This window comes from Symphalangus syndactylus, chromosome 9 (assembly GCF_028878055.3).
Source record: "Symphalangus syndactylus isolate Jambi chromosome 9, NHGRI_mSymSyn1-v2.1_pri, whole genome shotgun sequence".
Taxonomy (NCBI): Eukaryota; Metazoa; Chordata; class Mammalia; order Primates; family Hylobatidae; genus Symphalangus; species Symphalangus syndactylus.
In genome coordinates, this window is record NC_072431.2 from 127,042,752 (window position 1) to 127,061,038 (window position 18,287).

The 18,287-nt window shown below is 36.4% G+C and overlaps 1 protein-coding gene across 4 annotated transcripts in view; it reads right to left on the reverse strand.

The window, feature by feature from the left end:
* Positions 1-18,287, reverse strand: part of TYRP1 (tyrosinase related protein 1) — a 268,825-nt gene that overhangs the window by 22,313 nt on the left and 228,225 nt on the right. For all 4 annotated transcript variants that reach the window (XM_063609867.1, XM_063609865.1, XM_055294556.2 and 1 more), the window contains 2 exons: positions 1,951-2,420; positions 506-828 (listed from right to left, as the gene is read on the reverse strand). In XM_063609867.1, the coding sequence (XP_063465937.1) occupies positions 506-828; positions 1,951-2,335 (708 nt within the window). In that variant the 5' untranslated portion in view covers positions 2,336-2,420. The remainder of the gene's footprint in view (positions 1-505; positions 829-1,950; positions 2,421-18,287) is intronic.

Genomic DNA, 18,287 nt, shown 5'->3' on the forward strand with positions numbered 1-18,287 from the left:
AAATGAGAGTCTAAATTGAAAGGAATTATTTTTCACGATTTAAACCCTATACCATGTTGGAAGGAATCATTGCTGGAATGATGAGACATACATTTGGGACTGGAAAGATTGAGAAGTCTCTAACCCACATCATTTGACCAGGAGGAGGAATCTGCTTATATTCAGTAGAGAAGGAAGACATGCAAATGAGATTCTTCTGTTTCAAGCTTTATGAAAGTCATGTTTTCAATGAAACTGCAAAATATTTTTAAACTTTAAAGTCATTCTTGCAAATGTCTCATTTTGCTCATTATTGATTTTGCTTTATTTTCACTTCACCAAGAAAAAGATTAATTAATGAGTAACCAAAATAAGAAGAAAACGAAATGCCAAAGACAGGTTAGTAACATAAAATTGCTTTTTCATCAAATGTTCTGATGATTCTGAAAACTAGTGAATTAAGATGACTTACAAACAAGGCATCTTGTCTGTAAAGAGTCTGAAAACTGAAATGCTTTTTACATACCTGCATGTCTTTCTCCAGACGCAGAAGGTGGTACCTGTGCCATGTGAGAAAAGCTGGTCCCTCATGAGAGAAATCCACTTCACCAAAGCTTTCCTGCCCTACCCCAAGGAAAGTCTTTTTGACTGAGTAATAGTGTGTCCAAACAAAGTAGTTATAAATGGAAATGTTCTCAAATTGTGGTGTGTTGCCATCTGGCCCCAATATTTCTTCTGATCTCCTGGTGGCAATGACAAATAAAGGGTGAGTTGTGCGCTTTGCCATATCCAGGGCCTGGACAAAGTGGTTCTTTTCTTCTTTACTTAAGTCCAGAAGATTTCTCCTGACTTTAGGGATACAAAATTCAAGCATGAAAACATCTGCCTTGCGGGGATGGGTAGAGAAAGAGCATAATCATCTTGTAACACACCACGACCCATTTATCCATCTGTTCAAATGTGTTTTAAATTATTTTACACTTTTAAAAATATCCTTAACTAAAACCCTTTCTTCAAGCCTGCTTTCTCTCTCTTTCTTCCCTTTTCTCTCTCCAATTTACTGCATGATTTATATTACCTTTCTTTACCTATGGATTTTATGTTTCTGTGACCTTGTCATGTTGATTTCTGCCCACTGTTGGCACTTTTGTTGGAATTTTCTGTCTTTTTAACATTATAAATCTTCCAAAATTAGGTGATATAACATAGTAGTTAATACCAAAGAATTATTCTATGACTTTGGGCACATTTTTCCAAGCTTCAGTTTTTTTTTTAATCATTAAAATATGGATAAAAATAATACTTGCTTTATAGAATTGAAAGTTCAAAGAGCACACACATAAAAAGCAATTAGCCCAAGACCTAACTTATAGTAAAGACTCAATACATGTTCTGTTAAACCCTTAGTCTGCTATCTCTCACACAGAACACAATCAAATATTGTTGGCTGTTACTGTTCAATGCTTTGTTATTTAATGCTATTTAGTCTGCAGGCCAAACTCTTCATCTCAAATGCTGAATTTGATCATCATGGTGGGAAACTTCTTTAAGAGTCAGCAGGGGTAGTTGCAGAACTAAAATATAAGGGCTAGATAGATCTCAGCACGAATTCCTGGTTTACTAAATATCAGTGGTGTGGATTTGAACTTTCTGAACCTCATCTATGACAATTAACATGTTTACCTGAAGGAGTTACTGAATTGACTAGTCATAACACCTAACACAGTTCCTAGGATATAGTGGTTGCTCAATAAATGTTTCAGAAGAAAATATTGATCAGAAGTTCCGAGCTTCAACTCCAACCCTTCACATTAAACAAGTTTCTTAACCTTTCTAAGCCTCAGTTTCCTCAACTATGAAAAGAGAGGGTTGAGCTTATGATTTCCAGGTATTCCTCCAGCTCAAATGATTTAAGATTAAGAATCTTGAGTCTCATGCAGGACTTGTGAACTCATTCACATCTCCACTTACCTATGAGTACCCTCTGGTCACAGGCAGCTCCTCTCCAGCCAGGACGGCATGTCCCACAGTTGTGTCCTGAGAAATTGCCATTGCAGTGACATGTCCTATTGAAGAAGCGCAAGGGCCAGACCTCCCGATCATCTCTGCCATCATGGGGATACTGAGGACTGTGGGGCCGGGAGTCTGCAGTCACCGTCTCGCATCTGCCCCTCCCTGATGATGAGCCACAGCGGTCTGTCCCAGGCCCAGACACGGGGGACAGGTCTGGGCAACACATACCACTTCTCAAAGCCTCAACAGTGGCACACTCTCTTGGGAACTGAGCCCGGGCCTGCTGAAAAAGCAGCAAGAGGAAGAAGATACAGCCCAGAGAGAGGAGTTTAGGAACACTCATTCTGCTTGAAGTAAGAATGCAAAACAAAGATCTGGTTTGCAGCCCTTTGTGTAGAGAAGACTGAAGCACGTAGACGAAAATCCAGCTGAAACAGAGAAAGTAAAATGAGATTATGCAAGTTTTTCTTCATACTTAAAATGGTATGCACCCTTCCCAAACCACCTTCAAAATGGAATCCATATGTAAAATGACATTTCACACAAATAATAAAAGTAGTAATTTACCTTTAAAATTTGACATATATAACACCTACATGTGTGATACCCACATAATTAAATTACCTGTCCTCGTCATTTTGTTTTCTTACATATATATACTAGATATCAGTTATCAAAAGCATGAATTAGCAGGTCACCATCATTAATTACATTTAATTTAACCTTGGAGCTGAAGGAAGAATTGGGAACAGATTTCCAGCAAGTTAATTTCTGTGATTTAAAGTCTCTTACACTAATGGAGTTTTGGCAGGAGTCCACACACTCCCCATAGGACTTCTTTCCAGTACCTTAAAATCCTGAAGGATGTCTCTGATGAACTTCCCTTAGAATTGAATGTTTTATATTTGCTTGTGTTTCTTGTCCTCTCACGTCAGAACTGTTAATTGCATGTGGATTGCTGCCTGATAATTAATCCCAAATCTGCTAACCCAAACTAGGGGGCGGGGCTGGTCTTTTTTTCCACCCTTTACTAATCCTTTTCACTTCAGTGAATGTTTCTGCCCTTTAAGGACTTGATCAGCACATGATTCCCTTCCAGCTGATTTCCTTGTGATGCTTAAAGTTTTAAGAAAAGGCCAGAAGCACTAATTTGGAATACAAGTCAGAGAAACTAGTGAGATTTGTTTACTTTGCAGATATTTTTTTTTTCCTTTGGCACTATATCTTTAGAGGCTGAAACAAGGTTAATTACCTTTTCCTAATGACAGAAAGGCCAGGCTAGTGTTTGTACCTGATAGTAGCTTTTGGTTGTTTTCCGTCTTGAAAACAGATGCTGCTGTTCTTACAATTTCTAGAGAGAATAATTGTAGCAGAAAAGGCATCAGGTACACTTACACCACAGCAGATGACACTGGCCATCATGGTGCCTGTGGGTTTTGACAGAGTTGGGAACTTCAACTCCATTACATTCAGTGGGGCTGGTGTCCATCTCTGTGGCAAAACATCACAGGGTCACTGCTACTTCTATTGTTTAGAAGATGCCTAGTGAATGTCTTCTAGTTTCCTACTTTCTCTTCGAGTAGTCTTAAGCACATGACACTAGGGATAATAGCTTTATGTATTTCAAGAGGAATGTTCTCCTGAGGTTGAAAACTCATTTATATGAATTCAATCTTCAACTGTAAGCTTTATTTGGAACACACAATTACTGTGCAAAGGTTATCAGAATTCAGAATCATGGTTAGCTGTCCTCAGCCATAAAATTGCCCAGAAAACTATCTATAATAACTGAATATATGGTTACAAGCAAAAAGAACAAGGACCAATTGCACTAAGGGTAACAGATTCATATATTTCCAGAGGAATGTTCTTCTGGAGTTGAAAAGCCATGCATATAAAGTCAATTTGTAAATCTAATCTTTATTTGGAATACATAATAACTGTACAAAGGTTATTAGAATTCATGATTAGAGTTAGTTGTCTTATTTGACTCTAAGGCATCAAATTGTCTAGAAAATTATATAAAATAATTGGGTGTATGGTTACAAACAAAAATGACAGCTAAAGATATATCTATAAATTAAGGTAAGAAAGAATAAAAGGATTTTCCTGTTCATGGTCCCTTGTCTGTATCATCAATATGATTTATTACAATTATATCCAACCACGGTTATTAAGATGTTTGCGAATCTAAAATGTTATTCTTTCCTTCTTTTTTGTGTGTTATTTACATGACAATCTACTAATGTATATACACATTAGGATATTTACTAAAATGCTTTAATAAACAGAAAAATTCTGGTGATAATTTAGCCCATATATATGGGGCAACTATTTTTCCTCTTGAATCTCTAGGCTAGAATAACAAAAAAAGGGTATCATTATTGTAGAAGTAAGCTTCAGTGACCAGAATTTTTTCTCACTGGTACTATGTGTCCAAAATGTATCCAAGTTGTTGCATATAAAATACTGTATTTTACAGATTTTTAACAATGGCAGTTTGAAATATCATTATAAGAATATACCACATTATATTTGCCTATTCTTCTGTTCAGAGATATTTGGATTATTTTCCAGGATTTTTTTTTGTATTATGAATGATGCATCTATAGTCTTTAAATGTTTTTTAGTGAACATAATATAAGAATTTCTTAATGGTAGATATTTATAAAAGGGATTGCTAGTCGTGGAGTTTGTGAATATTTACAAAAGAATTCTAAATTGTTTTCCAAAGTAGTTGTATCAATTTATATTCCTGCCAATAGTGTGTAAGATTTCTTATTGGTTCATAAGCTTGCTAACACTTCATGTTAATAAATTTAATTGCCAATTATAGGTATGTAAAATGATGTTTTATTAATCTCAATACCTAACAAGATTTAATATGATTCTTGTGCTTTTATCCCTTCTGCTTCCTTTACTGTTAAATAGTATTTTCATGTCTATTACCCATTTTCGCATTGTTTTTGTCTTCTTTATATGTAGAAGTTCCTTATATATTCTCAATTCTAGTCTTCCATTAGATAAATATATTGAAAATATCTTATTTCAATTTGTGGCTTAATTTTTACATTCTTTATGTAGTCTTCTGATGTACAGTTCTTAATTTTCATGTCATTGTAGCAAACTTTTAATTTATGGTTACTAGTTTCCATATATTGCTTAACAAATCCTTCCTCTGCCAGGTGCAGTGGCTCATGCCTGCAATCCCAGCACTTTGGGAGGCTGAAGTGGGTGAATCATTTGAGGTCGGGAGTTCAAGACCCAGTCTTGGCAATATGGCAAAACCTTGTCTCTACTAAAAATACAAAAATTAGCTGGACATGGTGGCACGTGCCAGTAATCCCAGCTACTTGGGAGTCTGAGGCATGAGAATTGCTTGAATCCAGGAGGTGGAGTTTGCAGCAAGCCAAGATTGTACCACTGCACTCCAGCCTGGTTGACAGAACCAGACCCTGTCTCAAAAACAAACAAATGAAAATATTGCTATTCCAGGGAAATGAAATATTTTCTTATATTGTCTTCAAGTACTTGAAATATTGCTGGTACATTTAAACTTTTAAACATACATGGAGTTGGATCTTGCACCTGATGTAAGCTAGAAATTGATAGTGATATGAGGCAGTCCAAAGCCTAGGCAGATAGGAGTGGGTACCTGGTGACACCCTACCTCTAAGCTGACACAGTTTAAAGCCTGAAAGCCAAGTTACAAGTTAAATCCTAAGACCAGATTGAGAACCTGTCTTCCTGTTTGGCATGCTTTCCACTGATTGGTCCCCACCCTTCACCTATTTTACATATACCAATCCTAATGGGCACTGTTGTGCCCACCTTTGAGTGGTGCATTTGCTTTAAACTTTTTTGCATACTTACAAACCAATCAGCATGTACTCCTCATCCTGTGCCTAAAACAACCTCAGACTCAGTCAGTAGAGGGAGAGATGACCTGACTTAAGGGAGACGACCTGCTCTTCCTGTCCCCTCTCCAGTTCCCTTCTCCCATCTCACTGAGAGCTGTTTTCATTGCTCAGTAAACTTCTCCGGCTTCACCACCCTTCAATCACTCCTGTGACCTCATTCTTCTTGGACACTGGACAAGAGCTCAGGACCCACCAAGTGCAGGTACACAGAAAAGGCTGTCACACTGGCCCTTGCCTTTGCCAGCAGAGGACAGCTGCCCCATGCGATGAGGCAAGGGCCTGACTGAGCTGTTAACACATTGCCATCTGTCAGACTGTGAACAGCAAAACTATAGGAACGCTGTAACACTCCCTCTGGGGCTTTGGAGTCACAGGCACCCCCACGCTTGGTCTGGCTGTGCAGTCCTTGCACAGAGCTTGCTCCTGGGTTGGCACCCAGAGCAGCCGGCTGGATCTTGCACTCACTCACTCATGTGATCCCTCCTGTGTGGCAGGCTAAGTAGAGACCCCTGGCTTTTCTATGGTATTTTTCCTTCCTTTGTTCACAGTTTGAAATGGCTCCTATCTCTTCTTTTATAATGTTAAGGGTGTTGCTGCAAACTGCAGAAATATTACTGGGTAGAATGAGCATTTGGCCCAGTCATCTGCTATGCAATTCAGAACAATGTGATTTCCATCTGTTCTTAGGGCAATGAGGGTACAGCAATTAAGTCTTTCGCCTGTTGAAAGAAACTATTTGCATAAAGCAAGAGGTTTTTTCCCCAGGCACCTCCCTGCCCTGCCCTTAAGCTTTTTTTGTTTTAGTTGTTCTCCACCATGTCAGGAGTTCAGATAGCCCTGCAAATACAGGGAGCTTTTCTGTGAGAGGGGATTTTTTCCCCCTACCTTAGCACTTGCTTATGATAGGGAAGCAATGGAGGACTGACCCTGCTTGCTCTGGCTGCAAACCTGGTGAAGGCCACCTGGGACTTAATTTATATGAATCCATGCACCAGCTGAGAGAACTTTTTTTCCCAAACTCAATTCCAAGTTTTGGGTTGAAGCCCTAGAAAGGAAAACTAGATCTGAGGGATCCAAAGGCAGGCAAAAACAGAATGCAAGGGCCACAGCACAGGTGAGCATGACTAATTCCTGCTGATTAGGCCCCCTCATTTAATAGATACAGGTCATGCTAGTATCCATGGCATCAATGAGGTCTGGGGAACTCAGAGGTTACTGACAGCATGGGAGAAGGCAGCATATGGGTGAGTGTGGATAATTGCCACCCTCTAGGACCCCTGTTAACATGGTGAAAGCTGCATTGACACCCATGAGCAGCACCCTGCTGAGGTCACTGGGACTCGGGGATACAAGAAAGGAAGGAAGATGGAGGATGCCTTTTCTTTCTCTCTCTCATGTTCCCTGGGTATTTACTGGGAGGAAAAAGGAATTCAGGGACACCGCTTTTCCCTTCTTTCCAGATGGGTAACCAGTCATCTTCACAATCTGTACCTCTCTTAAATTCCTCCTAAATCAATGAAACTCCTTTGAAAAAAAACAAAAAAGTTAAAAAAAAACCAAAAAAAACAAAAAAAAACCTTCCTTTTTTTCTTTTTTCCTCGTCTTCTCTTCACAGATGCATAATTGTATCCCTATACCACAGGACACTCCCCTCAGATGCATTCTCCAAACTGAGGAAAGTTAATTTCCCCAACAGAAGCTGGACATGCCAGCAATAAAGGTTTTTTTTTTGTTGTTTGTTTGTTTTTTCCATTTGGACTTCTGGCCTTTCTCTGCCTGGGCAAACTGGTAAAAGCAATAGTTAAGATCACTGTAAAGATTTGAAAAAAAAAACTGGATGAGATCTCCATTTTCTTTTATGTCCTTGGGAGTTTAACCTTGTAACCACATGGCAATACTTTCTTTTGGTCTCTACTATTTTACAGTGGTGACCTGGGTTCAATCCTGACTTAAAGAATGAGTACTTTCTGGTTAATATCTGTGTGACTTTTACCATTTACTGATTCTCTTCCCCTCCATGAATAACTTCTAGCTTCTTTCTTAAACCTTCCTTTCTCTGAGCTATCTTTAAAGATTCTAGATTTTGTAAAAACTGCTTACCACCTTTTTGAAAATAACTTGTATACTTGCAGTTAAGTCATAACCTTAGTTAAGGCTTATTGGTTTTACCTGTGAGGTTACTTTTGGTAAAGTTAAAAAGCCAGAAATATTAGCTGCTTGGCATGGCTAAAGTCGGGTAACAATGGATTTAAAAGGAGTCTCTTGGCCTGGCATGGTGGCTCATTCCTGTAATTCCAGCAATTTGGGAGGCTGAGGTGGGTGGATCACTTGAGGTCAGGAGTTCAAGACCAGCCTGGCCAATATGGTAAAAACCCATCTCTACTAAAATTACAAAATTAGCTGAGCATGGTGGTGCATGCCTATGATGCCAGCTACTTGGGAGGCTGAGGCAGGAGAATCGATTGAACCTGGGAGGTGGAGGTTCCAGTGAGGTGAGATTGTACCACTGCACTCCAGCCTGAGCTCGCAGGGTGACTCTGTCAAAAAAAAAAAAAAAAAAAAAAGGAGTCTCTTAAAGAATGTTATGGTTAAAAATAGACTTATTTAAAAGTGGATATCACAGCTATAGGTATATTTCAAAGGGCTTTAAGTTTTTCTCGGATCTTGTTTTTCTGGAAAATGATTTTTTTCTCAGTTGACTGAATTATTTTTCTCCATTTCATCTTGTCACTCATAGTGCACACAAAAGAGGTCCTAGGATAACTTCTGAGAGCATGAGACTCCTTGGGAAAAACAGAGAGAAGGTACCATGGACCTCAGTTTTTGGGGGGGTGAGGGGAGACACCTGTTTTTTTATGGAACTCCCAGAATAAAAAACAGATAGATCCCTCTCAAAATCTGTTTTTGTCTTCCAGCAATGTCTGTTTATTAGGCCCTGGAAACTGCATGCTTTCCTAGCCCTGCTTCTTGAAGGGCTCCACCCTGAGGCCAATAGTCCAATTCAGAGACTGGCAAATGAAGAATCTTCTGTCTGTCTGTGTAATCATATATGTGTTATGTGTGTGAACATATTAACTAAATTCAAAATGGTATTATATGATTTTTCCATAAATTGAGCATTGAAATACCACAACAAACTTTTCTTAATGCACTGGTATGCTCTTTAACAACAATTTGTGATGGGTTATAAAAGGTTTACAAGAATCTCACCTCGTGGTCAGACTGGTTAAGATTGGATAGAATTATCTATGAGGTTTCATTAAAAATTGAGGTTGACATTAATAGTAGACTAATGCAAGGGCGAAATTTGGCTTTCTCTCTCTTGAACAGGACTTTCATGTAATATTAAAGATAGATTGTTTGGAAAGCTAAGTCTTCCCTCTTAATGAATAAAGGTTTTTGCCTCGTTTTAAAATTTTTGAGTCATCATTTTGGCTAAATGACATGGTAATCTGGAAATCTATTCTATAATATCAAGTGTTTTAAACCTTTAACCTATTTGGTAGGCTTCTGAAAATTAAATTTCAGCCTCAGAATTATCTTTTCTGACCCCTAACTTTTGGATGCTACAGAAGGCCCCTGGAGCATCCAAAAGAGAGGTAAACAGGATTATTTGACAAGCTTAGTTACGTGGGATTGCCAAAATAAAAATAAGGTTTAGTCTTCTTCAGGATATATTTTAGTCAATAATATTAATATATGTTCCAAAATTGTGTGGGGTTTCTGAAATCCTAATATCTGAGTATATGCTATCAATCATAATTAAGGTTATTATGTTATGTTATTGTAAACTACAGAAATAACCAAATTTCTTTATCAATCGTGTTTTTGACTGTAACTATCCTGGATATTTTGTCATTCACAGACAATTGTTCTCTTGCTTTGATCCTGTCCAAAAGATGATTTAAATCAACTATAGGACTTTGACAGGTGCTCTTAAATGCAGCTTTCTGATATCTTTGGAAATTATGAAACTGGAATAGAAGAAAACATACAGGACTCACGAAGAGCTGAAATGTTCATCACTATCAGGCAGAACAAGAGTTAGCAAAGTTGACTGAACTAATAAAAAACTAAAGTAATCTTTTTAACGTTTTGTTTAAAACGTTGCTGATCCTTGTTTTGTTTTTGTTTTTCAGAGTCACATTTATTTTGAGCCATTTACAATCTTTAATAATTGAGTAAGGTGTACTCCTGTGAACAACATTTGGAGCATATTTGTTTCTTTCTGCCTGGCTTCTCCAGAATTTGGAGACTGTGAATATTCTTAACCTATCACAATATAGTTATTTGCATGAGTGCAATAAAAATCCATTTTGTTTTGCAACAGCACGCAATTGGAAACTCTTTGTTTTACCAAGGCTTTGACTGGAAGGGTGCGCTTCCCTTTAAGGAATCAAGCTTAACTTGAAGAGCCAATAAAAGCCCCTTGGAAAAAGGCCTGACATCTCTACACAGTCCCTGTACAGTGTTTCTAACCTGTGGTGAGTAAAGAATGTCACTTTCTAACAGGCCCAGGAGCCCCATGTTCTTGAGACCTCAAGAAGATAGGAATTTACCCAACTTACAGATATTTGAGGGTACAAACCCAAGGCTGGGCTTGGCTTTAAAAAGTCTTATCTGATCTTCATTGTGGAACAGAGGTCCATCAAAGCCAATTTAAAAGGTTTATGTGAAAAACAATTATTCTTGCTGCACTTTATGCAAATAATCAGGCCAAGTATAAGACTAAAGTTTATTTTGCAAATGACTCAATACTATCATGATTTGTTCTTAACAAAAATGAGGACCGGAGAGAGAAAAAAATGTTTCAAAACTTACCATACTCTTATCATTAAATTCTAGTCTCATTAGTTGTTTTTAAGTTTTTGCCTACATTTAGGCCTAACCCTGCTTATTCCTGTGAACCAACCAGTAATCTCTGGCTGCCGGTCAGAAGAAACAGAGGGGATGGGTAATGTAAAAAATCTGGATCAATATTCTAGTTTTGGGCAATTATCCTGCAAATGCTGCCAGGAGTAAATACGGTGCCCATAACTTGGAGGCTTCATTCTTTGTGAAAATGAGACCAAGGGAGGTAACGAAACCAAGTCCCATGCACCCAAATCTTAGCAAGCATAGCTATAACCACCAGTCATTTGGGGGTATCAGCAGTCTTGGGATTTTTGAGCTTTCCGTATCCACCTTGTTTCATTTTGATATATGTCTTCTAATAACCCATCAAACTCCAAATGATCATGTAACCAGAGCCTCAAAGGATGTGTTCCTCTTAGTGGGGACCCTTAGATAGTCCTCTGAGGGAAATTTGACTGCTGTTTTCCCAAAATAGTGCCCTCTGTCAGCAGGAAGCAGTTAAGGTTGGTCTTCACCCCTATTCTACTGGCAGTTAAATGTACCTCTTCAGAAGGGTACATGATAGTGACGGAAGGCAGCCAAATGCCTAGGCAGATAGGAATGGGTACCAGGTGAAACCCCACCTCCAATCTGAAGCCAGTTTAAAGCCGGAAGCTGGAAAGCAAAGCTACAAATTAAATCCTTCGACTAGATTGAGAACTTGTCTTCCTGTTTGGCATGCTTTCTTCTGATTGGTCCCCACCCTTCACCTATTTTACATTCCTAATTGGTTTTCTACACTGTCATGCCCACCTTTGAGTGGTGCCTTTGCTTTAAACTTTTTTGCATACTCACAAACCAATCAAAATGCACTCCTCATCCTGTGTCTTTAAAGACCCCAGACTCAGTCGGTAAAGGGAGAAACAACCTGACTTCAGGGAAAAGACAACCTGACCTTCCTGTCCCCTCTCCAGCTTTCCTCTCCACTGAGAGCCATTTTCATCGCTTAGTAACATCTTCTGTCTTCACCACCTTTCAACCATTCATGTGACCTCTTTCTTCTTGGATGCTGGACAAGAACTCAGGACCCTCCAAGTATGCGTACCCAGAAAAGGCTGTCACACTGGCCCTTTCCCTTGCCAGGGGTGGGTAGCTGCCCCATGTGATAAGGCAAGGGGCCAACTGAGCTGCTAACATGCCACCGTCTGTCAGACTGTGGATGGCCGAACTAAAGGAGTACTGTAACACCTTCTCTGCAGCTTCAGGGTCGCAGGCACCCTTGCGCCTGCTCTGGCCGCAGGACCTGGATGCAGCTTGCTCCTGTGTGGGCACTAGAGCACCACTCATTTGCTTATACCTGGTCTGGCCACAGTCCCCGCACAGAGGTGGCTGGGGTCCAGAGCAGCCAACTGGGTCCCACAGTCTCTGGCTCACATGATCCCTCCTGCAAGAGGTTCAGCACAGCAGGCGAGTAGAGGGACCACCCCTGTTGTGAGTTCAGTGGAGGGGCTGAGAAAAATCCTGCATCAGAATCATAATTAAATTTTTTACTCCATATCAAAAATAAATGGTCACAGCATCATTTACGGAATGATACATCCTTTCCTCAATAATCTACAATATTATGCTTTCAAGTTTTCATGTATAAATGGATTTATTTCTGCCATTGCAATTTAGTTCTGCTGGTGAACATGACTGTTTCAATAGTATATATTTTCATTATTATTACTATTTTATACTTTATAATAGATCTTACTGTGGTAGAGAAACACTTCTGAAATTGTTCTTCCTTCCAAACTGTTTTCTGATTTTAGGTTGGCTAATATTTTGTTTAGAATTTATTGCAGCTATGTTCATAAGATCTTAAGTTTTCTTCTGGCGCTATTTTTGCCGGTATTTGGCATCAAAGTTATTCTGAATTCATGGAGTAATTGTGAAGTGTTTCTACTTTTTCTTATTTATGAATATGTTTAGGTGATTTTGGATTAATTTGTTTCTTATAAATTTATCTGGAACTATTGATCTCTTTCTGGAAAGATTTTAAATTATTCATTGAATATCTTCAATGTCCATGTAATTATTCCTATTTTCTACTTTTTCTTGAGCCATGCTTGATGTATTTTTCAAGGAGTTTTTATATTCCTTTGAACTTTTCAATTTTCTTTACATAACTTGATACCATATTTGTTATTCAATTTCTAATCTTTGTGGGTTTGTAGTTATGCCTTTCTCTTTATTCCTAACAGTATTTATTTGAAAGTTTGCCCTTTTTTTATGAGTTCAGCCAGAGGTTTCACTCTTAATTTTTCTCATATAAACAACTTCAGGTTCTGTTGACTTCAAATATATGTTTTATATATTTTATTAATTTTTGTGCTTGTATCATCTTCCTTTACTTTGTTTTCATTCTGTTCTTCTAACTTAAGTTGGATACTTAGTTAATTAGCCTTTAGAATTGCTAAATATTTTGGGCTATTGTAATGGTTAAATTCTATGTATCAACATGAAGGGCATTTGGGGATGAGATTATCATTTAAATTAGTGAACACTGAATAAGCTAATTGCTTTCTGTAATGTGTGTGGGCCTCATTCAGACAGTTGAAAGTTTGAACAGAATACAACAGCCAGCTGCCATCCCTGAGTAAGAGGGAATTCTCCAGCAGTCTGCTTTCAGACCTCATCTGTACCATCGGCTCTCCTGGGTCTCTAGCCTACTGGGCTACACTGTAGACTATGGACTTGCAAGATTTATGGATTCCTTATAATAAATCTTCTTTTCTCCCCTTCTCTGTTCTTCCATTTCTCTTTCTGTCTCTGTCTCTCTACATAACACATACACACACCCTATTGATTCTGTTGCTCTGAAGAACCCTGAGTAATACAGCTACCTATTTCCTTATTCATTTTACTTTCATTTCATTGATCTCACAAGTTTTAAAATATATAGCTTCATACTTTATTTATACTTTGAAAAGTGAATATATTTAATTAATTTAAGTCTTAAAAATACTGATTCATTAAAATTTTTTGCATCTTTTTCATGGCTTAGTACATGACAGGGATAATTTTAAAAATTATGCTTATATGCTGGAGAAAATATATATTTTCTAATTGTGGAATTGAATGTGCATTTAATTTTTTTTTTGCCATTTTCAGGGATAATTAAGCTTTTTAAATATGTATCTAAAATCTTCTAAACTTTTACTAATTTTTTATTTTTATTTTTCAGTTCCAGGATACATGTGTAGAACGGGCAGGTTTGTAACATAGGTACATGTGTGCCATGGTAGTTTGCTGCACCTATTAACCTGTGATCTATAGACTGGATAAAGAAAATGTTGTCCATATATACCATGGAATTCTATGCAGCCATAAAAAGGAATGAGTTCATGTCCTTTGCAGGGACATGGTTGAAGCTGGAAACCATCATTCTCAGCAAACTAACACAGGGACAGAAAACCAAACACCGCCATGTTCTCACTCATGAGTGGGAGTTAAACTTTTACTAATTTTCATCTGCATGACCTACAAATAGTTGAGAATTAGATGTTAAATCTCTCATAATTTTGAAAAATTTATTTATTCTGTCTTTAATTCTATTAGTTATTACTTTTTACATTGTAAAATTACTCCATTATTTACAAAATAAATTTATAATTTTAAAGTCTTTCTAGAAATTAAACTTTTTTTCTCAGGTAATCCATTTCTTTATCTCTGATAACATTTTAATTTTGAAATTTTATCTGAAGTTGTTATAGTTATTAGCTTTCTTTTGGTTAGTATTTTTTTTTGCCATTACTTTTAACCCTTTCACATCCTTATATTTAAAAGCAGTGTCTGGTAAATAGCATATTTAATTTTATTTGAATCTAGTGTCAATATCTCTGTCTTTTAAAAGAAGTATTTGGTTCACTAATTTTTATTAAAATTTATGATATATTTATATTAGTTTCTACCATCATACATTTGCTTTTTACTTGTCTCATTTTTCTATGCATGGTTTTTCTCATTTTTTTCTTTCATATAGATATATATATTTTGGTTGTATTAAGAATATTTCTTTGTTTATTTTATGTTTTCATTTTATTTCTTTCTTGTACTTTGAAGTTTATCCTCAATATTTGTTGTTTCAGGGGTTATCATTAAAATGCCTTACTGAATAAATTCTGAATCCTGAAAATTAGAATATTTAACTATGGCCACTCCCCATCCTGACTTAAATTTTTTTTCATATTTTAATTCTATCATTTAAAAAATAAATCCACTAAGTAGACATTGTCAATCATATTTTTAAAAATATTTCCTTAGCATACTAAATGTTTACTAATTATTTTTTCCATTATTCCTTCTCATTGCTCAAATTTTTCTAGTATCATTTTCCTTCTTCCTGAAGTATATTCTCTAGAAATTTCTTTAGTGTTTATCTCTCCATGGCAATTATCTTCTGTAGGAGAGGATGAACACCCAGGTATATTGTGAACAATTCAACCTATCCTACTGACTTTCAGGACCTAAATGCATGTGGTCAACAGCCTGCGCTGGATTTTAATAAAATAACAAAAAAGCAAGATTAGAACTATATCATTTTATTACAATCTGGCTCTATTTCCAGGGGCTTATGGCCGAGGAATATACCATTATCTCTAGCAAGTGGACCTATAACCATTAAATGTGATCTCAAGTCACCAAACTCAATATTCATATTAAGAATTCATGGCTACTTTTGTTACTTACGCAGTTGTAAAAAAATTGATGCAAGTTATCCCACTGATCACCAGACCAATATCCAAAACTATATTTGATAGCTGAAGGAGAATAATAGAAAGAGATGTGTTTATTCCAAATAGATCTTTTTATTTTAAAATTTCCCCATTGAGTTATATTCTTGTCAAATGGGTATAGATTTTCAAAAGTGTTTCTTATTTCTATTTAACCAATCACAAGAGCTGATAGAAATATACCGTGAGCCTCATGTAAGTAAAGCACAAAGCCTATTATGTGGGATGGCTTAAAAGACATGGAAATGTATATCTTTTATAAATGCTGGCCTGTCACAGAACATTTTGTTAAAATTCCAATACATTACGTTATAATGTGGCCTATGTGTTAGCATCAACTTTTGCCTATTATTATATTACCAAATAGTAGGTAAGAACCTGTGTAATAGGTACATAAGAGAAGGTAGAGGTGGAGAAATAATTTATAAAATAAACTGTTTTACCTAGAAAGTTGCAACTAAGAAGTCCTGATGGAGGATGCTCTAAAGTACAAAACTGACACATTTTCTGAGAAAAGCACACACTTTCCATCACACTTTACACGTCCAGAAGGCAGAGACCCGGTTACAGTCTGGACTAAGCTAATAATGTCTTACTTCTTAGTTAGCTATACTAGGCTGCTTAAAAATAGAAATCATTAGATTTTGAGAAAAATAATTGCATTTTTATGTTCCTGAAAGTTTTAAAAGCATATAATTTACTAAAGTTACTTTTTATAGGTAACGAGAAAATATTCAAATAATCTTTAAAGTCAGTCTTAAAAATTAATTGCAATTATATCATTATACTTATTATGTAGTGTATTATATAATTCAATATCTCATGAACAGAATTTAATGGAAAGCAAATTTTCTGTAAACATGAGACATGATTCAAATATTTTGCTTTTGTATTATTGAAAACCACAATTACTTTTGCACCAGCCTAGTATTTCTTAGTTGGATGCTTATTAAATATGTTTTTACACACTTTATTTTATTTTTTCAGATATAGCTCAATGTATTTTTTCTGGTATCTTTGCAATAACCAAAAAAACATAACTTTAGTCCTGTTTATACATCATACATGGAGTTCCACTTGAAAAGGGTACATACTCATATTAAGTACTGTAACTTTGCATAGTATTTTTTTGTTTCATAATGCAATATTTTTAACATTGCACAATTCTGTTATATTGGCATGAATATTAGAAATGCCTACAAATTGGTTTGATTTCCTATTTATTTGCATTATGGGCTCAGAACAAACAGGTTAACTTTGAAAATAAGGTTTTTCTTCAAATTTTTGTCAGAAAGCTGCTAAATATGAAAAATACTTAGAATATGCCATTAAGGTTTTTAGTATCAGTAAATTCACTTTTACTTATTGTAGTCATCAAAATCTTCTAAATATATTATCATCAGGTTCCAAAATTTAGTATGAAGAATAATTGTGAAGTAATAAACTGTAGTACCTATACTTCATTTTTTAAACCAAAGCATCTTTATGTATTAGTATATTTAAATTTGTCATCTGTATTATAGTATACCAAAAGATTATGCTAAACATCAATTTTGGCAAATTTGGTAATGTTCTCGATTGAATATTACATAGATTTAAATATCACTGACACATGGTGGTATTTGTCTTCAAGTTTTGGGTGCTTAATTTTAAAGTGCCTTGCTAATTCTCATGGCTTTAAACACTCAACCAATATCTCAAGGTTTTGAATCTACTCACTTAGCACAAAGTTAATTGTGAAAAATAAAAATATAAAATAATATTTAGACAGTGATATGGTTTGCATGTTTTGTACCCATCAAATTTCATGTTGAAATGTGATCCCCAATGTTGAAGGTGGGGCCTTGGAGGAGGTGAGTGGGTCATGGGGGCAGATCCACCATAAATGGCTTGGTGCCCTCCCCTTGGTAGTGAATTACTGAGAGATCTGACTGTTAAAAAAAGTCTGGGACCTACCCCACTCCCTCTTGCTCTCTTCTCTATTTATTTATTTATTTTGTAGAGACAGGGTCTCACTATCTGGCCCAACTGGTCTTGAACCACTGCCTGCAAGTAATCCTCCTCCCTTGGCCTCCCAAAGTGCTGGTATTATAGGCATGAGCTACCATGCCTGGCCATTTTTTTGTCTTGCTTCCCTCTTTCACCATGTGATATGCCTGTTCCCCTCTCACCTTTTGCCATGAGTAAAAGTTTCTGGAGGCCTCACCAGAAGCTGAGCAGATGTTGGTGCCATGCTTGTACAGCCTGCAGAACTGTGAACCCGAATAAACCTATTTTCTTTATAAATTACCCAGTCACAGGTATTCCTTTATATTAAATAGAAACAGAGAATGGACGAATACAGGTAGTGTTTTTGGTAGTTTTGGTTTTTTTCTTCAGACTTCTCGCCAAATCTAACTAGATGATCATTTTTGTCTCTTAAACAAAATTAGTAGCAATTTACCAATATTGGTTTTTCAGTAGTTTTGAATAATGTACTAAGTAATATGTTAACATTAGAGGAATTTGAGGTGAAGGGTATGTGGAAACCATGTTAATTTTGCAACTTTTCTGTAAATTTAAAATTATTCCAAAATAAAATGTTTATTTTATAAAGGTATTTTTAAATCTATTTTGTCTACTCATATATACTCATCTGTACAGATACAGGTAAACTACAGTGTGCTACATTATGACAAAAAAAAAAAAAGACTGAGGCTTTGAGCATCACAATTCTTTGTTGTATAATTCCCATAGTTACCTCAGGACACCTGAGTGCACTCTG